This window comes from Lagenorhynchus albirostris, chromosome 15 (assembly GCF_949774975.1).
Source record: "Lagenorhynchus albirostris chromosome 15, mLagAlb1.1, whole genome shotgun sequence".
NCBI lineage: Eukaryota > Metazoa > Chordata > Mammalia > Artiodactyla > Delphinidae > Lagenorhynchus > Lagenorhynchus albirostris.
The window spans coordinates 57,555,007-57,578,841 of NC_083109.1; the positions used below are offsets into that span (position 1 = coordinate 57,555,007).

The 23,835-nt window shown below is 41.8% G+C and overlaps 1 protein-coding gene across 2 annotated transcripts in view; it reads right to left on the minus strand.

Annotated features, from left to right (window-relative positions):
* The window catches only part of GRIN2A (glutamate ionotropic receptor NMDA type subunit 2A), a 364,835-nt gene that overhangs the window by 106,469 nt on the left and 234,531 nt on the right, over nucleotides 1–23,835 (minus strand). For both annotated transcript variants that reach the window (XM_060122862.1, XM_060122863.1), the window contains exon 3: nucleotides 10,275–10,389. In XM_060122862.1, the coding sequence (XP_059978845.1) occupies nucleotides 10,275–10,389 (115 nt within the window). The remainder of the gene's footprint in view (nucleotides 1–10,274; nucleotides 10,390–23,835) is intronic.

Here is a 23,835-nt window from a genome sequence, read left to right on the forward strand (position 1 = left end):
GCTTCAAATGTTTGTGATTCAGTTAATAAAATGGGCCAAATGATCTTCACCCTTTAGATAACTCTTCTTCATCCTTTAGGACTCAGGACATATGTTAGTTCTTTCGAGGAAGCCTTTTCTCATCCCTTTCCTAATACCCAGGCTGGGTAGGTGTCCTGCAGTGCCCTGGGCTTACCTCTACTATTAACACCCATCTATGTTGCAATTGAAAGTTCATTTCTCTGTCTCTCCCACTAGACTGTGACCTTCCTGAGGGTAGGGACACTGTATTATTCATTTTGGCTTCACCCACACCTACCCCCAGCCTGGCAGAGGAGGTACATGGCAAACAGATCAGCAGTGGGTAATTGGGGGGGGCGTCGAGAATGGCTGACCAGGTGGATGGATGAAAGTTGGTTGGTCAGATGGGTTGATGGATGGATAGACGGACGGATGGTTTATTATGTAGACGACTGATCACTGGATGATTGGCTGGGTGGACAGATAAATAAACATATAGATCAATCACATGGGACATTCGTTGTTAATAATTAATGTATCCTAAAGAGTAAGATTTAAGTCTACAAAAAGGGCTAGGTATTGTCATTCATTCCCTCCACTCAACCTCCAAGGAAGATAATATTCACAAGAATCTCTAGGTCCTTTATGAAAATTCCCATCATTCATCCTAGAAACTGTGTCAAGTGGCGGAATGAGCACCAGACTGGGAGACTCACAAGACCTAAATTTGAATATTTTCTCAGCTATTGAATAAATGTCACTGAATATCTCCAGGTCTTCCCTACTCAACAATCAGAGAATACCACCTACATCATAGGGTTATCACTGTAGCTGAAGTGAAATAATAAATATAAAGCCCATGTTGTAAGGTTTGGCTTATAGTAGGTGCTCAACAAATGCTTACCATTTATTTGCCTTATATTCAGAGGATGTCTAAATTCAATCCCCTTACTCTACTCACTTTCAAAATTATTTTAGAAATTTTGTATCTTTTCCCCGAAAGAAAGCTTGCTTGGAGCACCAATATATCAATCAGATAAAGCTTTACCATCTCTGGCTATAGCTGGATCTTGTCTCATTAACCCCTATCAAGTCAGAGACCCCTGTGGCACTGTGAAAGAAGCTAGCATTCCAGGGAACATAGATAGAAAAAACAACTTTCTCCTAGATAATGGAGGAAGTCTATTCTATGTTCTGCAGCATTGAGACTAAAGCCTGGTGTTCATCCTCTCATTCTCTCCTTTCCTCCCTTCCTCCCTCCCTCTCTTTCCCCTCTATCACAGGAGCTCAGGGCTTTGCATTCACTTACAACACAGAAGAGTTGATGACCCAGTCAGAAAAAAAAAATGGTTTTCATCTGTCTGTTCAGGAGTTTCTAGAAATACTTCCAACTGAGAGGCTCTTTGAATAATTTACTCATCTGAGATCATTTCAATAATCTATTCACTCATTTTCATAATTGATGGCAAGGCAAGCTGTCAAGGGTACAGCTTTTGTCTTACATTTATACCATCTGTCAGCTTAATTATGCCCCTTCACTCTCAGACAGCTTCCTTATCAAACTGGGTTTGTGAGTTGGGTAGAGATGGATACTCCAGATGACATACTGGTTGATTCTGGTTCTATTGTAATACTGTTTATGTTCAAATTCTGCCTTCACCATTATATGACCTTGGGCAAGTCATTCATTCCATGCAGCTTTCAAGTTCTCTCCCATAATATGGAGCTCTAATGATACCTGGAGCTGGCATTTACTGATCATCTACTATGTGCCAGTCAGTGTTCTAAGCACTTGACATAATATTTTGTTTAATTTTCCCAACAACCCTATGAGGTAAGTACTATTATTACCTCCCTTTTATATATGAGAAAGTGCAGAGAATATTGTGATATTTAAGTGAGATAATGTATTGAAAACACTCTGCTTGGTGTCTGGCATATAACAGGAGCGTAACAAATGACAGCTGCTGCCATCATGACCCCCCGTCAATCAACAGAACCATCATCATCATTGCCATCAATCATCTTTGTCATCAACATTCCCATCAAGGCATGTTCCCATAGAGATGTCTTTTCTATGAACTGCTCTTTTTTAAATTTCAGAAATCTAGAAAACTATTAGCAGACTATTGCCTTGCAGAAAAGCATGGTTCAATTGCTGTTCTTTTTGGAGTTAGGCTTATATTACAACTGCAAGAGAGAAAGGAACAAAGGAAGGAAGGAAGGGAGGGAGGAAGGAAGAAAGGAGGGAGGGAGGGAGGGAGGGAGGGAGGAAGGAAGGAAGGAAGGAAGGAAGGAAGGAAAGAAAGAAGGAAGGAAGGAAAGAAGGAAGGAAAGAAAGAAATAGAACCATGCAAGACAGAAACAGATACACACACACACACACACACACACACACACGGAGGTGGCATTACTCATTTCAGTTTGATGTGTTCATTTGCTATAGACCTATTGTACTTTCCCCACTGTGACCTAACAAATTGTACCGTGTAGGTATTTAAAACAGTCACCATGCATGACTCTAGGGAAGTCAGAGGATAATTTTAAATCTTTTGTAATGGCTTAATTTTCCCTCTCTGTGGCTTACATCATCTGAGAAACTTAATGATCATTATATAAGGAAACAAATTAAATTTCACACAGCTTCTGCTAAGGTGGTGATATTACCAAACCCATTTTACAAAAGGCCACTTGATTTTAGCTGTGGGTTTTGGAGAATAAAGGAAACAGAGAAAGGGAAAGAGGGGGAGAGGAAGGGATGAGAGATGAACCATGTCATTTACAGGCATGACAAATTTCTTCTGGAAGTGCTCAGTCCAGAAATGCCTAAACACAAACCCATGCCTAAAAAAAATTTTTTTTAAATCTTTCTGACTTCTCTCTTTCACAAATCTCTCAGCAAATCATACAGTCAGTGCCATGTGCTTTCAGTTTTGTTGCTGAAATTTCTCAGATGCCATTGCCACTGTTCTTGTTCACACCTACATTCCCTTCAACCTGAGCTACTTAAATAGTCCCTTAGAAAATTTCCCCAAGATCCATGCCAATCACCATTTTATTTTTGAAGAAGTAGTTTAGTTTTTATCTAAGAGAACAGGCTATGGGGTTCTTATCCTGGCTTTGCAACTTATTAGCTCTGTCATCTTGAGCAAGTTATTGAATTTCTCTGGGCCTTATTTATCCCTTTCATATGTAAAAGAGGGTAATAGTAGTATCTGCATCACAGTGTTCATGTGAGCATTAGATACGTTTACATATTTGAACGCTTAGCACCCTGCATGGTGTATCATCAATACTAAATGAGTATTAGCTATTACTATTATTATTTTTATGTTGTTCTCCCATCTCAAGGTCTTCAACAGTACCCCAAAGGTGACTGAATAAAATCCCACAGTGTATAATTCAAACTCCAGTATGGTCCTTCATTCCCATATTTTCCCCTTAAACAATCTGCTTTTGTCTTCTATTGCCATGTAACAAATGGCCTCAAACATAGCCACTTGAAACAATGCTCCCTTATGACCTCACAGTTCTGTAGGTCACAAGTCCAGCGGGGCTCAGCTGGGTTCTCTGCTCAGGGTCACATGAGGCCAAAACCAAGCTGTCACTCAGCTGGGCTCATAGCTGCAGGATCTGGGAAGAATCCACTTGCAGACTCATTCGGGTTGTTGGCAGAGTTCAGTTCCTGGAGGTTGTAGAACTGAAGCCCTTGTTTCCTTGCTGGCTGTTGGCCAGAGACTAAACTCATCTCCTAGTGGCCACCTGCTTCCTTGTCATGTGGCCCTCTCAATCCTCAAATCCAGCAGTCAGACAATTCCTGCTTATGCTCAAATCTCTCTGACTTCCTCTTCTGCTATTAGTTTCAGAAAACTCTCTACTTTTAAAAGGCCCACGTGTAGAGAACAAACCTATGGACATCAAGGGGGGAAAGGAGGGGTGGGATGAATTGGGAGATTGGGATTGACATATATACACTAGCTAATATGTATAAAATAGATAACTAATGAGAACCTGCTATACAGCACAGGGAACTCTACTTCACTTTGTTGTACAGTAGAAATGAACACAATATTGTAAAACAACTATACACCCCCCGCCAAAAAAAGGCCCATGTGATTAGGTTAGGCCCAGCCTGACAACACTCCTTTTGATTAACTCAAAGTCCACTGAAAAACTCCTTTTGCTATCTAACGTAACAATCATAGAAGGCATATCTCGTCATATTCACAGGTCATCCTCCTAGAAGAGAGGATTATAGAAGAGTGAGGGTCATTGGGGATCATTCTTAGAATTCTGCTTACCATACAAGCTATGTTTCAAACACATTGAACTCTTTCTCAAATGAGCCTTGAGCATGCTTGCCTCTGGACTTTGGCTTTCAATGGTCCTTCTGCATGGAATGGCCTCCCCACACATGTTCAGAAGGTCTCATCTGAGACCCTGCTCAAATTAGAAGTCCTCTGTATAGATGCCCTTGATCAGCCAGCCTACATGTAATATATCCCTTCTCCAAACATCATAGACTTTTATCAGAGCATCTTCTGTGGCACATTTCATACTGTCTTGCAATTACGAGCATCTCCTCATGCCCTATGACACTCTAAGGCAGGTACATGTCTCATTGCAACCCTCAACAATGGCTTGCACATAGTAGGTACTCAGGAAATTTTGCTTGACACAATAAAAGTGTGAATAAATAAGGGTGATATACCCCAAATTCAACTATCTCTGCTTAAGGGGGACAGATTTAACTAAAATACCAGTTATTTAATAACTCAATATTTGTTGAGGAAAACCAGGTGATAGGAACTATACTACATCCATAAACATTTCACTTGGCACTGTTACTGTCTCATTCAGCAGAGATTACTCTAGGTGCTACAGGACTCCAATTTCCTTTTCTCCTGTACCACTGCTCTTTAGCATTGCTACTAAGCTGTGTATTCCAAAGGAAGAACAAGGGACAAAGACAGGAAGCAGGAAATCTTGATAGCCAGGATGACCTAGATGAAACCATTTTTTCAAGATAACAAAGAGTAAATCCATGTCCTAAAGCAGTAGTTCTATATCTTTAATGGGCATTGCTAGGGGAGCTTATGAAAAAGCAGAATCAGAAATGATTATTCTGTAGGTTTGAGGTAGTGCTTGTACTGCAAAAGCCTTAGCACCTTTACACCTTTCCCATGGTTACTCTGATATGGGTAGCCCACAGGACCACACATGTAAAATGACCACAATAAAAGCTGTTCCTCATTTGGGGAAGTTCGTGAAAAAAAATCCTTTCATTCTCGTATCCATTCTATAAATAGTTATTGAGTCACAGCTATTGAGCACCAGAGATATAGTGGTAAAGGAAAAAGTGAAAACCTGAAAACAGACAGTATTCTCTCAGTGCTAGTCATAGCCAGAATTCACGGCTTCATCAATGCACTGCCATCATTTTTCTAAGCAAAGCAAGCACATAGTAGAAGCCATAATATATTTCTGGCTGCTTGTAGGACGTATAAACAATGCACTTCAGTTTTAGCAATTCGCACAATTGTTCTATCAACTGTAACTTACTGGTGTCCTCTCAATTATAATTTTCCTCCGTGATTTTCTTTAACATAATCATTGAAGTATGTGTATGCAGATGCCAAGTATAATGTTTGCATAAATATTTCCATCTTTTAGCAGGATGAACCTTTTGGCAGATAACTGATACCATACACGCACACATACACACAAGCAAACACACACACTAGAAATCTTCTGCACATGAGTTCCTGAGACTCACCAAGCCATCTAGGTTAAATGTGGTGGGAAAGTGATGGAGGGGTAGTTAAAGTACAATGATTTAGAAGGGAGGGAGTTATGAGATTCTCTAATTAGAGACCCCACCATGGGAAAACTGCACCCCATGCATACACCATTGTGGGTGAAAGCCTCGATAGATCTGGTAACACACTGATATGCCACAGACAGAACTGGGGATCAATCTTAGCTTTTTCTAAGATCTCCTTTATCGTATCTGTACTAGGAATTCTTTAACTGGCATCTGTTTCATTATGCACAAGACACAGGAACAGGGTAGAACCCCTTCTTCAGTGAGCCAGACTGGAAGGTGGAACTTCTATAGAACAAAAGAGACGGCCTGTGCGACGTGATAAATGCTTATACCCCAAGTTCCAACTGGTTGGGTTTGAGTGAAATCTGCTGCATCCAGTGAGAATAAGGAGGTGGGTGTCACTCTAAGGATAGGAGGAACTCCCTTAATTTCTCCTCTAAAATATTCCTTTCCCACCAGCTGTAATTCAGTACGATGTAGGAATTAGGAATGCAGCCTGTGGTCAGGCAGTCCTCCATTCACATCCTGCTTCTACCACATGCAGGATCTAAGGCAGGTCCCTGGCTTCTCTGAACCGGAATTTCCATTTATGAGGCAAGGATAAGAATACCTACTGTAGATGAGTTGTTGAATGAATTGTTGTTATGTCCATGAGCTCATGGACATAAAACTCTCAGCATAGTTCTTGGTATAGAGTAGCTCTTAGTAAATGGTGATTGAAGTCAGCATTACCAGCAGATTGTATAGAGGCCCTTCTAGGCATTAGAAATAGCACCTTGTGGGCTTCCCTGGTGGCACAGTGGTTGAGAGTCCGCCTGCCGACGCAGGGGACACGAGTTCGTGCCCCGGTCTGGGAGGATCCCACATGCCGCGGAGCGGCTGGGTCCGTGAGCCATGGCCGCTAAGCCTGCGCGTCCGGAGCCTGTGCTCTGCAACGGGAGAGGCCGCAGCAGTGAGAGGCCCGCGTACCGCCAAAAAAAAAAAAAAAAAAAGAAATAGCACTTTGTGGTACAGCCAAAGAAACATGTGGAAGGAACAGACCTTTCTCTGATGGGGCTCACAGTCCAAGTGAAGATGAACATGCAAGAAAATAATTATAACACAAGCTGCTAACACTCTTAGGAGTTAGTATACAGGTTTGTACAAAGTGGAAAGGACACGGCCTGATTTGGATTATCCAGATGTAGAATCAATGGAAGGGGTGCCCTTGGCAAAAAGAGGAAAGTGTTCAAAGAGACAGGAACTGAGACAGAGAATGAGCAGATGACAAGTGACTATGAGGGCTTGGAGGATATTGGGAGGATAAGAATGAAGCTTTCTTTGCTGGGACACAGGAGAATAACCATATTTGAGAGAAGAAGATGGTGACTTTGGCTTTGGACAAGATGAAGTGGAGGTCTGTGGGCTGTCCGTGTAAGGGAGTCCTGGTGCCAAGTCTGGAGATCAGGAGATCTGGGCTGGAGAGAGGGATCTGGGAGTCATCACAGTGTGGAAAGCAACTGAGATCAAGGGCACCAAAGAGAATGCAAACAGAGTGGTGAGAATAAAGAGGGAAGCAGACACATCAGAGAGACGGGAATGGGGTCCTTCATTCAGGAAGACGTAATGATGGGTCTCCCTTTTGTCTTCTGGGGCATCTCTACCATCTTTAATTAGAGCTTCTCTAGAAGAGAAGAGGGTTGTTTTACTTTAATATTTATGATTTTTGTCCCATTCATGCTTGAAGTCAAAACTGCTTTAAAAACCTTTCTTTAAATCTCTCTCCCTCCCCCTCTCTCTTTCTCCCTCTTTCTTTCTCTCTAAATATATATGCTTTTTAAAACTAGTCTGTATGTATGTTATATGCATGTGCATATACACACATACTTTTTTCATTTTAGACCGGTGTAACCCTAAAATGGTAAATAGAATTATTCCCAAAGCATTTTTTCAAGTAGTTAATAAGATGATTCACCATGGAGAGATCCAATCTTTTACTCAATGTCCCCACCCTCGTGAAGACTTACCCATTTGACCAAGTCAAGTCCACCCCTCTCTCCCCAGACATGGCTCAGTAATGAGCTACTTGAGGAGAGGGGTGGTATCCCATTCATCCTTGCCTCACTCTGGTGCAGATGGCATGTTGGCCATAGAGTTGGCCCACAGAGGGTGTTTATTGTATCGGCCTGGGCTGCCAATTGGCTTGTAACCAGGGTATTACTTCCAAGCATCTCTGGGAAGGCTTGGACCCACTAAGCTCTAATGCAGAGCAAAGCCATCGAATAAAAAAGGAGAGGCAGAGGGCATGGAAGGCCCAATTTACAAGAGGAAAGTCTGCTCAGACCTGAGTTCTATGTCTGCTGAACACAAGCAGGCACTGTGCACAGCACTGGATTAATCCACACCAGCTGCACACGAAGGCCCAGCAGAAAGCAAATGTCCCTCTAAGGGCTTGTCGTGTTTTCCAAGACACCCTCAGTACATGCTGCTTCTAGTGACTCCACTGAGGGACCTCAGAGATGAAAAGAAATCTCCCGAGTCCCAGAATAACAGCTCCCTCCTTCTGCAGACCTTCCCCTCTGCTGACCGGCTGTACCAGCATGTGCTGCTGGGGGACGGCTCTAAGGATAACATGACTGGTATTTACCTGCTCCATTGGCTTCCTCTTTCTTCGAGACAGAAGCACAAGGAGTTATTTCTGAAGCACTGGTTCCCCTGAGCGCTGAGAGAATAGACCAACTACAGGAAGCATTTGTACATTCTAAGCTCAACTCCGCAGCAATTCCCGGAGCTGCCTTTTTGGGAAATTGCTATATTTCAACAGAAATTTGAAGGAGGACACACAATATATTAAAAGGGTATTTTCTGTATGTGGAAATGAAGCCTATCAAGGGCCGCCTTCTTTTATGCAATGTTATCACCTGCACTCCAGTGGCCTCCCTGTAAACAGGCTCCCTGGCAAATGAGGTACGTCCAAAGGCAGCACGGAGAATCCGCAGGTGTGAGCCAAGCCTGACCCAGGACTGGTTAAATCCAACCAACGAGAATGATTTTACAGTTCCAAAAGTGATCCTCAGACTGTGTAACTTCAAAAGGTTGAAAAATAACTCCAAAATGGAATAACAAAAGGCAGAAAGGCTCAAGTTCTCTACCTCTTATTATGGACAAGAAAAAAATAACTTGCATTTCGACTTTCCATTTGCAAGAGGAGAGAGAAGCCAGAATTTGAAGGATGAATAAAAGAAAGTAAGGATACAGGGAAGCATTACAGGAAAGAAAAAAAAAAAAGCATGTTCAAAGTCCCAGATACATAAAGGAACCAGCTCAGACATGGAGATGTGAGCCACTTAGGACAGTGGGTTACAGGGTTTACCAGAGGGAAGAGCAGAGGTAACACCCGGGGACAGAATCCAGTGCTTTCCTCAAGCATCACAAAAGTGCACAAAATCCCAACCCATCCCTCTCCACACACACACCAGCGTCTAAGTTCCATGAATCAGAAATTGTTGTTTTGTCTCTCCTGTTCACTGATAGATTCCAAGCATCAAGAATAGTGCCTGGCACATCGCAGGCACTGAATAAACGTTTGTGGAATGAATGAATAAACCAAGTCGTCACTCAGAGCTTGGGTGTACCGCCTAAAGCAAAAATCAAGCAAGCGCTCAATAAACAATGGCTATTGTTGTCATAACTAGTACTCATGTCAGGGAGTTAAGTATGAAAACTCAGTAAACATTGGTAATTAATTGTGCAGGGAATCTCAATTTGAACAGTTTCAAAATATATCTTTTAATTTAGATACAATGGCATGCAATGAAACAAATCTTGTGTGATAGTCTGATGCATTTTGACAAATGTTCAAGACAAGGAATATTGCCATAACTCTAGAAAGTCCCCTGTGCCGTACCTCAGATGAGCTTTTCCTGAATATTGATTTTTTATAGTTATTATATATGTTCTAGAAAATGTGCTTTACAAGAAATACAACCCTCTCCAATCCATGATTTGCAGAAGCGATACATTTAAGTTTTGGAAATGAGTTGATTCAAAGCAAAAGACTAAGTACATGAACATACAAGGGGTTCATTCATAGGGCAAAATGTGTGAATATCGTACCCCATTATGAGGTTTAGGCAAACTGGTGTGATCACTGCCAGAGAGTGAACACTTGCTACTGCAATGATGTGAACCAAACTTCACTGCTTTTAAATTACCTTAAGTCTTTCAAGGACACTACCTACTCAGATTTGAGAACCCAACACAACGAACAGCACACAACTGCCACAGTTCACCCAGGGAAAGCACCTCCACTTTACAGTATCTGTCTGCCTTGTTCCATCAGGGGTCATGGAATGACATGTGGAGCTGCTCAGAGGGAAATACTTTGGGAAAATGGAGTCGTTTGAGCTCCCTTGCTGCCCACACCTTTCCTGCCTCCCCTGCATTCGGCACACAGGAGGATGCTCACCTTTTCCCATTCGCGGTCCTTGTTCAGCACGATGACCACCAGCCTGGGGTGCACCTGATAGCCTTCCTCAGTGAAGGACAAGTCTTTGCCATCCCATGTCACATTGACCATAAATCTAGAGAGAGGAAGAGAAAAACAAATGTTTAGGGAAGAATTAAAGAGGTTTCAAACAAATAAGTGGATGCCACCCTCAGCATAAAACTGAGAAGGTGTGAACTCATCAGAAGGAGCATCTTATCTGTGGAAGCATCAGTACCCACACAGGCTCTGCTAACTTCCATGCCTTCTTTTTCATGAGCCTGTAATCAATCCCAGAATCCCCAATCCTGTACAGGCATTAGTAATTTATTGCAGAAAGCACAGGGGATAGAACATATTTGTCCTGCCGGACTACAGACTTCTGTTCAAATGATCTTCTTACAGGAGGATCTGAAAGCATGTTTTAACAAGCTTCCCTAAAGGAAACTGCTTGCTCATAAACCACATGGTATACAACGTCAAAGAAATGATATCCCATTCATTCATTATTCATTCAACTAATATTTATCAAATATTTGCTACATGTCAGGACTCAGCTAGTTGGTTGGCAATAAAGAAGAAACAGACATGATCTCTGTCCTCTTAAAGTTTATAGTCTAAGGGAGAGGACAGGTATTAATTGGTTAATCACTGAACTATGAAAAGTGCTACAATAGAGGGGGCGGGGTGTGCTATGTGAAAGTGAAACAGGGGTCAGGCAAGGCTTCTATAAGGAACTGCAGCTTGACCTGAAGGATGACTCAGCATTAACTAGATCAGAAAATATGTAAGCACATTCCAGGCAAAGGGGACAGCATGTACAAAGGTCCTGTGGTAGTGTTTATGAAGGGCTGAGTGCAAACCAGTGAGGCCAAAGCAGAGAGAGACAGGGAAATGGGGGGTGTGGTGTGGGTGAGAAGGTAAATAGGGGCAGACAGTGCAAAGCTTTTCAGGCCATGTTAAGGAGTTTTATCTTCATTTTAAAACAATAGAAAGACATTGAAGACTTTAATCAAGGAGGTGATATAATCAGACTTTTCTTGTATCAGTATAATATGACTTAAATGTTGTGTACAGAATAGGTTTGCGGGGGACCACAGTAGGTAGAGGGGGGCTGGTCACAGTGCTCTTATTATTCAGGTGAGAGATGGTGTTGGCTTTGGTCCCATTGTGGCCCCAAAAGAGGAGGAGAAGGAAGAGTAGGAGCAGCAACACAAGTGGAGAAATACTGAGCAGGTATTCAGTGATGGGTTAGACATGAGGGTGGAGGAGAGAGAGGCATCAAGGATGGCTCCTCGATGTCTGCCCTATACAACAACTGTGCAGTTGTCTTCGTCACAAGTGATGTCTGTCTGTTTACAATACTCTTATCTCTACCTCCCACACCCCCGCCTCAAACCACCTCGCCTGTAGTCACACTCGGCTCTGATGCAGAGCAAGACAGAGCTCATTTCCCAGGATTTGGGAGGGAGGCTTCTCAGGGGTTCACATCTCCTTGCAGCATGAGAAAAATATGATGTTAAAGACGTCCAAGAAAACACACCACTTAGCAGACACTCAGTAAATACAGTATGGTAGTTAGAAGCATTCAGAGACTTCCCCAGAAAGACAGGGTACCTCAAAGTCATAGCATTTTTTTGCATTATATTCCTTTAACAACAAAAGTAGCTAAAGAAGTAAAATATTAAGGAAGAGGACTAGATTACAAAAATAATTCCAAAAAGAGAGATTGGCCTAAATGATCACATGTCTGCCCCTGGACAGCCACAGTGCAGAAGACCTGACTGTGTCCTATGGGGGAAGAATCAGGTCTCCAAGGACAAGGTTAAGAAATTGGGGAAAAGGCAAAGAACATTTTTGTGTATCCATTCAATGGACTGTTTTGAGTCCTTAAAAAATCATGTTTTTGAGACAAGTTAATGGCATGAAGATAATGCTTGCTACTTAATGTTAAACAAGCAGAAAAGAGGATAAAAATAGGGTTTGTCTATGCATGGAAGGATCCCAGGTACTTTCCATTTTCTTTTGTGTATCTTTGTATTCTCCAAATTTTCTGCAGATAGTTTTTATTTTTAACAAAATACTGTTTAAAAACAGAAAAATCAAACACTGCTATTCTAGAAGAAGCAAAGGGTAATCACGATTCTATTTGGTGTATCTGAGGCATCGCTGATCATTTCCTAGGAAGATAATTTACCGATTCAACAACGATTTACTGAATGTCTATTGTGTGTCAGGCCTTATGGTGAGTCCCATAAATACAGAAATAAAAAACACAGTGCCTGTGGCCCCTCTTACATCCTCACAATTCAGTGACATAGACACATAAACAATGACAGTACATAGAAGGCCACTTGTGCGCCAATGCACAGTAAGTATAAGTCATGAGAATGTAGAGGAAGGGTCCCTAACACAATCTCTGCAACGTAGGGAGGACTTCCTGGGAATCTTCAAGAGTAAAGGGGTTGAGGAGAGGTGGAGAAGAGCAGTCAGAGCAGAGGAGTCATCTTAAACAAGGAAGAGTCAGCAAAGGAAGTGACACGCTAGGGGAAATAGCTTAGTACAGCTGACAGGCAGTGGGATTTGGCTGGAGACCATCCCTTAAGCTAGATCATAAGGGACCTAAAGGTCTGGATTTTGTGCAGATGGCCATGAGGATCACAAAAGGTTTTAAGTAGAGGAGTGATTCACCGCATGGAGGAAACTTCAAGGCCAAGGGCAAAGACCCATGAAATGTCACGATGGAACACTGTCCATGGAATTTCAGCATAAAAATTGCAGACGAAGCCCACCAGTGGACTTTACCTGAGCTGGCAGGAAATCTGTAACAAGTCATTCTGTCTCTGCAGTCCAAAACTCATAGTTAGGCCTGCTGATTCATCGAGGGTTTTAGTTTGTTTGTTTGTTTGTTGTTTTTTATTGAATCCAATAAAAGCTCTCAAGCCAAGTTTTGATTATACAATAATTTGAAGTGAATAGAGTTCACGTTGGGTCAATCTAACACCCCAAATGTGGGTGAAACTGAAAAATTTAGTCCATTAGCAAGAGGTTTGAAAATATCCAATTTGATATGTGTTTGGAAATGGCAGACCAGAGGATGAACACTTTGGGTTTGACTTGGACCCCTGGCCCGGGGAGAGCCATTCACAGGGTTATGTGGTGTGAACCGATGTCACGGTCACCATTTTAATCTAGGAGCTAGCATGCCCTGTTGAGCACCCAGTCTTCTTCTGACATGCCAGCTGAATCTACTTAAATCTCCCTCTTCTTTAATTCCCCATCTCTGTTTCCCCTGCTCATTTCCTTTTCTCCCATTTTGTAGTGAAATCAGATGGAGTTAGCAGGGACCTTATTTAGATGCAATCCATCTTCTTCAGATTATATGGAAACGACTATATGGAAATTCTCACACTCCACATTGTTCTGTGTTCCTTTAAAAATCAGTATTCTGGACCAATGAGTCTACATACTCTATGTTAATATTGTCTATTTTCTTCCTTCCTTCCTTCCTTCCCTCCTTCCTTCCCTTCTTCCTTCCTTCCTTCTTTCTTTTCTTTCCTTCCTTCTTCCTTCCTTCCTTCCTTCCCTCCTTCCTTCCCTTCTTCCTTCCTTCCTTCTTTCTTTTCTTTCCTTCCTTCTTCCTTCCTTCCTTCTTTCCTTCTTTCTTCTTTCCTTCTTTCTTCCTTCCTTTCCTTCCTTCCTTCCTTCCTTTCCTTCCTTCCTTCCTTCCTTCCTTCCTCCCTCCCTCCCTCCCTCCCTCCCTTCCTTCCCATTAAAAGTCTTCAGTCCCCTGGGAAGGAGAAAAAAAAAAAAACCTCTAACAAGAATATCTGCTGAACAGTAATTTCATTATGAAGTTGGCAGGGAGCAAGTACCCATGACCTTCAATTCCCCCATCTAATTTCTAGGAAGGATGATCCGTATTTCCACAGGCTTTCTTCCCACTTAAAATTACTCCAGAGCAGAATTCTTTACCCAGGGAAAAACCATTATACACCCCACTGCTTGGTCCCCATTAACACCTGCTGGGCACTTGTATTAAACAGTAAAATCTTATCACTGTTTTGTTTATCTCTTGAAAATTGATTACAAAACTTCTAATGACCAGATGAAATATCAGAAATTCTGGCTGCTGCTAAGCTTCGAATTACATCTTCGATGTTTCCACCAGGAGCAATAAACACATGAAGACATGCTGGCAAAAGGTGGACATGGCGGAGGCTCTGATGGTTTGCAGAGGGTCCACTTCTGTGTTATTATCGTCCATTGATGGTAAAGTGTCAAGTTGTTGTTGTTTTTTTAATCAGTGAAATACATAACAGAAAATATGTAAATTATGTGATGCACACACCTACAAATTTCCTTTGGTATCTACAGCCTCACGTGTATGAAGCTGAAGTCCAGGTGAAAGAAACATTTCTCTACGGCTTGCATTTTGTGCCCTGTGAAATGCTGGCGTATGGGGATCAGAAATAACATGGAAAAACAGGTGGACTGTTTTCCCTATATTATGACTGCAAAGAAACTGGGCCAGAATTATCAAGGTCTTTCTAGATCTGCTCTAATATGGTAGCCACCACCAACCGGTGGCTATGGAGTACTTGAAGTGTGGTTAGTCTGAATAGAAATGTGCCGTAAGGGCACGACATACTGGATTTGGAAGACTTTGTATGAAAAAATAGTGTAAAAGATCTCATAAACAATTTTATATTCATTTAATGTTGAAAAAATTTAGACACTGTGGTCGCAGTAGGATACATTATTAAAATTAATTTCATTTTCTTTTTACTTGTTCACTGTGTGGCCAGATAATTTGAGATGATAAGTGACTACATTATGTTTCTACTGGACAGCTGTCCTGGACCATCTTTGGTGTTTCATCTTGTTTTTTAACCAGCAGATGGACGGTGTGCATCATGAAGGCAGGGACCTCTTAAGCCTTGTTTTGTATTGTATTTTTAGTGCCGAACAGAGTGCCTGGCACATGGCTGGTGCTAAAATAGATAGGCGCAGAGTGAATTAAAGAATGAATTGCTATTGCTAGCAATTGTTGGGATCAAAGCCTGACTCTGCTATTCCCCAGCTGTGCCACTTGGGGTCATATATTTAAAATTCTCTGAGCTTCCACTTCCTTCTTTGTAAAAACAGATCAGGTTAAATCATATGAAGTAACCATGATGGTTTCATGTGGTTTAACCTAACAGATCCCGCACTCCCAGGTGTGTGGGTGGAATTAGCAATAGTGCACATAAAATGTCCGGCCCAATGCCCGGTACACAGCTGTTGCTTAAATAGTAGTTAACCTTTACATAAAGTTTCCATGTATTTTTTTTTTCCACCCTGTCATATTTCCTAACACCCCACCCCAAATGCAACCTCATCCTTTTAAAGCCGGGCTTATTGCGGCCATTCTGGGTACTCATTGCCAGGATCCTTCTTTCTTTTTGTCAAAGGCCAACCATATATGGGCTGCAAAAGCTCTTTCAACTATTACTTAAAATGTCTCATTCCTCCAGATTTCTATTTTCTCTCTTTTGCCTCGTAAGTCTCCTTTAACTTTCCAAATCTGATTATTCACAATGTTCTCTAGACATATTATTATTCACTATTTCCCTTCAGACTATAATTCTCTTACTGTTTCATAAATGCCACCAGAACCCATTCAGTGTGTCTCAATTTTCAGTTAATTTTCCATCTGCTTTGCTATTTCTCATGTTCCCCAGGCCTTTTCCTGAATCGCACTAGCCCTTAAATGCCTCCTCAAACTGCTTTAGTGTCACCATTTTTTTCATTTGTCATTTAATTTACATGTTTTTGGAAACAGAGTCACTGTTTTCTTTACCCTTTTTCAGTTCTCAAGACACTCTCATTTTTACAAAATAGTTTGGTGCTTTCCGTCTTCCTCTTGGTGGTTTGAAATCCCTTCCACTTTGATGTGTTTCTCAGCACCCTCTCATCCTCCATTAACCATTCCCTTTTGAGCACAAATCCTCTCTTTAGAGCAAACTCATGGTTTTTCGACTCCCAACACCTGCACCACACCTTCCCCGAATACGCCCTCACACCATTTCTTTTCAGCAAGTCTCTTAATGAGTGTACTTTCCTCTTTGCCCCGGTTCTTAACTTCATATACTCATTGGTGGTTTCTCATTTCCCCTGAATGATTACCAAAGGCATGACCGAAGAGCTGAGACTTAAATGTCAGGACAGAAATGTAATAACTCCAACACATAGATCTGCATAATCCAGGCCAGCATAATTCAAAACGGACTCAGAAACTGCAGCATAATGAAAAAGAAGAAGAAGAAAAAAAAACCCAAAACAAAGAAACAAAACTGGGTTAAAAAAAGAGAGGGGAGTATTTACTCTTTCTCAAATTCCATTGTGGCCAATTAAAAAATGATAATAATAATGTTGTCTTGGCTAAGCAATACTAATTAAAAAAAATTAGAACAGGAGTGGTAAGCTCCAAAAAGGCAGAGATCTTTCTTTTGATCACTGCAATTCTAAAACACCTAAAAGAGTGTCCTGCAGTACAAGCTGAGAAGTATTTGTTGAATAACCGAACAAATGAATGAGCAGGCATAGGCTGCTGGGAACTTGCTCATTCAACGTTTATTTCCTGTGCAACAACTGTAGAGAAGCAATTCTGCAAGACGACTGTTTAGTTTAGGAATCAGAAAGCCTGGGTTAGCATGCAGTTCTGTGGCTCCCAGTCCCAGGTAAGTCTCCTAAATTCTCAGGGCATCCATTTCCTCTTCTGTAAAAGTCAAGTTATGATAGCCACATCTCTGTGTAATTATAGGGATCACATTAGATGACATTTAATGAGAGAGGTATGTAATGTGACCAGCAGAGTGTTGGCACATAATGGTGTCTGGTAAATAATGACAGCGGGGGTAGTAGTAGGTGTCACGGTTTCACATATTTATCTTTTTTCCTTCTAAAATTTGAAATTAAAAGGCTTTCTCTTAGATGCTCGAGGATCATTTTGACTGCTAATCCCAGTTTTCCAAGGGAGGCAATGAACCCTGTAGGCCCCTACCCCAAGCTAATCTGATTACTCAGAGCCCCAGGTACCCCTGGACCAGGCTATGGTGCAAGAGTGCTGACCCAGGTGCCAGCCTGCCCTTCATGACTCCTGGGCTTCCCATCTCTGCTTGGTGAGCACACCTGAGCCAAAGGTGACTTTCTGAGGACATGCCCCACCAACTATCTTTTGTAATACAATTTCTAAGTTTAAAACATGGAGTAAGTTAGGGCAAAGCTTTCTCTGTAAGTGTGACCATTCTATCTACCCCATCACTAGACAACATGCTTGACCCATTTGGCCAAAGGTTTGCAGTGGGAACAGGATCTATAGTAGGATCTAAGATGCATGCCCTAATTCTACTTTATCAGGAATTATTGGAAGCCTGAATGTCCATTAATAAAGCAGTTCTCAGGATCTCTTGCTCCTTATATGTGTGGTTTTTTCAGGAACATGATGGGGGATGTGGAAATTCTTGAAATTCTGGATAGTATTTTGTAACACTATCAAAATAGTACTGAACATATCACCATGAACCTCTAATGGCTCTGCCTCACCTAACCATTTGGAACTGGCTGGCACAGGGGTCAATGGATTCATCCCCTGCAATGAACATCTATTCCAAGAGAGCTGGAAAAAAGTAGGCAACATGACAAGCAGTTTCTATGAACTCCCTGGATCACCTGTGTCTATGCTATCAAATTATTCAGGATCTCAAACAGGCAGATGTACATTCATGTTGACTCCTCACCTTCCCCAAATGTGCAGAATTAGATGGTGTGAATCAATTCAAAGTGCAACTTTATCCAAGAATCACTGGGTATCCCCCCTTCCTGGAACCTTAGGCCCCATGAGAAGAGGGGATTTGTCTGTCTTGTTCTCGGCTGTTCCCCCTTTCCAGAACCTGGAACAGTGCCTGGCAGAGAGAAGCTGTTCAGTACATATTTACTGAGGGAAGGAAAAGTCTCAGGTCTCTATCGTATTCTCTAGCCCTCTGACAATGAGCCCCACTTTCTCTATCTGTTCAGAGCGTGTTCACCTGTGCTCGGTGGGTCTCTGGGGACCCTTAGAGGTAACTAAGGCAGAGGAGAAAGGCTGGGGCCCAGGAGATGGCAGATCGTGGGGCTTCTCAGCCTCCATAATCATGTGAGCCAATCTCTTGTAGTAAATGTCTTTCTCTATATAAATATCTTACTACTTCTGTTTCTCTGGAGAACCCTGACTAATACAACCTGATACTACCATCTGCCAGAGGAACTGTGAAAATAAAACACAAATCTGCAGTGAATACGATGCAAAGGGGTCCCCCCTGGTTATTCATAACCTGCACAACTGTATCACCTCTGCCGGGTTACAAAGTACTTAAGGACAAGAGTACATAACTCAGTACTTTGAACTCTAGGAACATTGTCAGGTAGACAGAAGAGCAGATTAGGGATTTGCAAGCTAGAGTTGAGTTTTAAACCCTCCATTATTGGCGCTGTGCCTTTAAGCAAATCATCCAACTCCTCTGAGTCTCACCTCCCTCCTATGTCAATGGGGTAAAACACCACTGTCTTAGTCTGCTCAGGCTGCTGTTACAAAACACCATAGATTGGGTGACTTAAACAACAGGCACTTATTTGTCACAGTTCTGGAGACTGGAAGTCCTAGGTCACGCCTGGGCAGATTTGAATCCTGGTGAGGATTCTCTTCCTGGTTTACACACTATCTTGCTCTGTTCTCACATGGCCAAAGAGTCAGATCTCTAGTCTCTTCCTCTTTTTTAAGGACACTAATTCCATCATGAGGGCCCCACCCTCATGACCTCATCTAACCATAACAACGTCCTGAAGACCTCACCTCCAAATAACATCACACTGGGAATTAGAGCTTTAGCATGTGAATTTTGGGAGAATGCAAACATTCAGTACGTAACAACCACACAGCACTAATGAGAAGTTTTACGGTGCTAGGGCTAAGAGGTAGGATTGACATCTGTAAGTAGTATGAACAACTATCTCAGTTTTCCCAGAACTGAAGGATTTCCCGGGACATGGAACATTCAGTGCTAAAACCAAGATCATAAGTTATGGACCATAAATTAAGAGTTTGGTCCGGTAAGCAACACCTCAAAAGCACATCTATCGAAAGGCCTCCAATTCATTTCTTATCAAACACATCCTCAATTCAAATAAATATTAATTGAGTACCTATACTATATGCCAGCAACATGCAGGAGATAAAATGATAAGTAAAAAACTTGTGGTCCTTCCCTTGAAGTCACTTACAGTTTAGGGAGGAAGCAGGTTTTATACCATAATTCCAATAAATGGTAATATATTTGCAACTAAATTCCCTGATGCTATAGGAACATTAGCAGGGGGACCTAATCTATCAGAATACAGATTAGTCTTCCATTGCTCCATTTCTACTTGCTTTTTTTCTGGGCAAACACCAAGTTGAGCTCTTGGAAGGAATCAAAAACTCTCATGCTTTCCAGGTATGAGACAGGACAGATAACGTCAAGGGCTGAAACGGACCAGACACAAGATTATAGAGAATGATGAAAACCCCAGCTAAAGGCATTCAGTAAATTAATTTTAAAATAATACTGTAAATGAAATGTAGTATATCTACTAACCACTCATTTGAACTCTCTGTTCTAAATTCAAACTTAGGAATATTCATATTCCTTCCTCCAGCAAAAACCCTGCTTTCTTCTATGCCCATATAGCTCACAAGATTGCATCCCTTGGACCTAATGGAACTTAAAAGCTTTTGCACAGCAAAGGAAACCATAAACAAGATGAAAAGACAACCCTCAGAATGGGAGCAAATATTTGCAAATGAAGCAACTGACAAGGGATTAATCTCCAAAATATACAAACAGCTCATGCAGCTCAATAACAAAAAAACAAACAACCCAATCAAAAGATGCACATAAGACCTAAATAGACATTTCTCCAGAGAAGACATACAGGTGGCCACCAAACGCATGAAAAGATGCTCAACATCACTAATCATTAGAGAAATGCAAATCAAAACTACAGTGAGGTATCACCTCACACCAGTTAGAATGACCATGATTAAAACATCTACAAACAATAAATGCTGGAGAGGATGTGGAGAAAAGGGAACCCTCTTACACTGTTAGTGGGAATGTAAATTGATACAGCCACTGTGGAGAACAGTATGGAGGTTCCTTAAGAAACTAAAAATAGAACTACCATATGACCCAAAAATCCCTCTCCTGGGCATATACTCAGACAAAACTATAATTCGAAAAGATACATGCACCCCTATGTTCATAGCAGCACTATTTACAATAGCCAGGACATGGAAGCAACCTAAATGTCCATCAACAGAGGAATGGATAAAGAAGATGTGGTACACATATACAACGGAATATTACTCAGCCATAAAAAGGAATGTAATTGGGTAATTTGTAGAGACATGGATGGACCTAGAGACTGTCATACAGAGTGAAGTAAGTCAAAAAGAGAAAAACAGGTATCGTATATTAACACATATATGTGGAATTTAAAAAATGGTACAGATGAACTTATTTGCAAAGCAGAAATAGAGACATAGAGAATGGACGTATGGATACCAAGGGGGGAAGGAGGGGTGGGATGGATTGGAAGATTGGGATTGACATATATACACTACTATGTATAAAATAGATAACTATTGAGAACAGACTGTATAGCACAGGGAACTCTACTCATTGCTCTTTGGTGACCTAAATGGGAAGGAAATCAAGGAAGAAGGGATATATGTATACGTGTGGCTGATTCACTTTGCTGTACAGCAGAAACTAACACAACATTGTAAAGCAACTACACTCCAATAAAAAAAAAAGATTGCATCCTTTGTAGGTGGCTTACTGACACACAATAAGTTCCCTTATTTGGAAAAGCAGCAACTCCCCGCCCCACCCCCCCGCCCACTATATACACCAGAACATCTATTCTTCTCCTCTCCTTTGGCCATAAAAAATAGATCCGGTGGGAGAGGGAAGTGCACCTCTCCCAAGCTGCAACCATCAGATTCTCTTTTCTGGAATTTGAAACATGATGGTTGAGACAGAGACCAGAAATTATTTGATCGGGACAAAGGTGATAGTAAACTTCCTTCATCAGTAAATGTTGCCTCACCTTCTGACCTTTCCAAACCTTGGCTGCTTAATATTTACTTCGATTTTTCAAGATACCCCAGTAAAGTCCCAATGTGTTTTCTATCATTCCTCGTTCATTACCTCCTTTTGTTTAATTGAGCTAGTCAGAGTTAATTTGTTACTTACTACCTAAATACTTTAAATAATACATTTTACCTGGGCTGTTAAAAGATCTTACCCGGTCTCTAGACTCGCTGTATAGCATCCCTTACACTCATTTGAAGCCTGCCTGCCAGGTAAATGTTCCTAAACCTCAGTTCCGATTATATACACCTCTGCTCAAAAGCTTGAAATGGCTCCCTAATGTCCAGAGCTAAAATCCATGCTCCTTAGCCAACTTTAACTTTCAACCTTACTTTCTAAAACTGCTCTTTACATACCTTGCATTGGAGCAGACCCAAACACTTATGGTGTCCTTGTGATTTCCCACTTCTTGGCTACTTGTTCCTACATTTTCTTCCACTGGGAAAACAGTAAAAGCTGATGTTTCTTGCTATGACCATTTCTTGATGATAGATTTTCCCCTACCTGGCCAATAGGAGTATCACTGGCCACAGTGATTGGTTCAGGGATGGGCACATGACTCAACCTCATCCAATCAGAATCCTTCTCTGGGAATATTCTGTTGCAGCTAGAGAGAATACTGCCTCTCTTGACTTAAGGAAATACCGTGACAAAAGTATGTGAACCCACACCTATTTAAATGTGCTCTTTCCCATCTCAATGGGATGAAACAGTGAGCCATAGCAGAGAGAAACATGAGAGAGAAAGGGAAAAAGAGTGAAAGAGAGAGACAGAGAGGGGTTTGAAGACATCATTTACACCTGGATCAAGATATGACAGATAAGACGTACACCCCATATATGCCTTTCCAGTAGAATAGACCAATACATCCTTTTGTTTTTGTTTTTTAACTTAATGAGAATTGGTTTTCTATAATTTAATATCATAAAAGTCTCAATGAATATGAAGATTTTTCTCCCCTGAATATTCACATATTCAGACTCCCCAAAACTGAGCACAGAGTTCACCTCTTTCCAAAATGTTCACTGAGCTTCCAGCCTCAGCTCCCTCCTTGGAACTCTCATCACTTCCTCTGCAGCTCCCTTTCTACCTTGTTGCAGAGTTTTTCACACACTTACAAATCATCTCCTTTGCTGGAGGGTAAACTCCCCCAGGGATCATGGGCCCTGTCTGAGTTGGTGCCACACGCCCTGCACCCTGAGCACAGCGTCCAGCGTATGGGAGGTGATCAGTGACCATTTGCTGAATGAACAGGATCAGATTTTCATCTGGCCAGAGCTGGAGGCCTCAGCAGCACAGAGAATGTTCTGGGGTGCTGGATGACACCTCAGAACCATCAGGACAGAGTTAAATATGTCCTGGCCTAAACAGCAGTCTAAATGCTCCCCAGTCTCATAATGAAACTTGCAGGCCCTGTGTAAATTCAGCAGTAATAATGTTTCACATCCTGCCATGGATTTCTGGTGTGGAAATCTGCCCCCCAGAAGACTCAGCTCCGCAATCCTGCCCTGCCCTGATAGTCCTATCTTCTCCCATAACTGCTAGATTGCTTTCTTGATGGGAAAGAAAATAATGTAATTATTTCCTAAAGAGCAAAGAAGAACTGCTATATCAATGATGGCTGGGTTTTTTAAATAAATAATAGAAAGAATAAAGCTCTTTTTTTTTTATAACTCCTCTTCCTATTTGTTTACCACATCGCTTTAAAGGATTAATTTTACAACTATGGGGAAATAATTGTGGGGAGAGTAGGAAGAAGAAAGAGATGAAACAAAAGAGTAGTAAGGAGAAAAAGAAGGAAGAGAAGTTAGAAAGAAGGAAAAGTGGGGGGGAAGGGAGAGAAAGGTAGACAGGGAAAGGAGTGGAGAGAGAAGCCTGGGAAAAGGAGGGATGATATTTTCTCCCACTTGAATAATAAAACAAAATGGAGTCTGAAGCAGAGCAGGGCCCTTCAGGAAAGCTGGAAAGCACTCTGTGGGAGGAGATCCTCACAGCAGTAGGATGAGCAAGAGAGGGGGAAAGAGAGAGAGGCAAGATGGAGGGCGTCCAGAGCTGGTCGCGCAGCAAGCAGGAAGGGGACCAGCGGGAAGAGGTCCCATGTTGTGGTCCGGCACCGAGCCCTCCCTGGTGACACTGGAAAAGTAGGTCAGTTTCAGAGCTGGCTGGGGAATGAATGGTCAGCCAGGAACAGTGGTGGGAAGTGCGGATGCTGAGTGAGAGGTTGACCTACGCACAGGACCTGGGAGATGGGGCACCTCCCTAGCGCAACGGGAAGAATGAAAGCCAATTCTAGACAGCACCATCCAATAGACTTTTCCCAAGGATAGAAA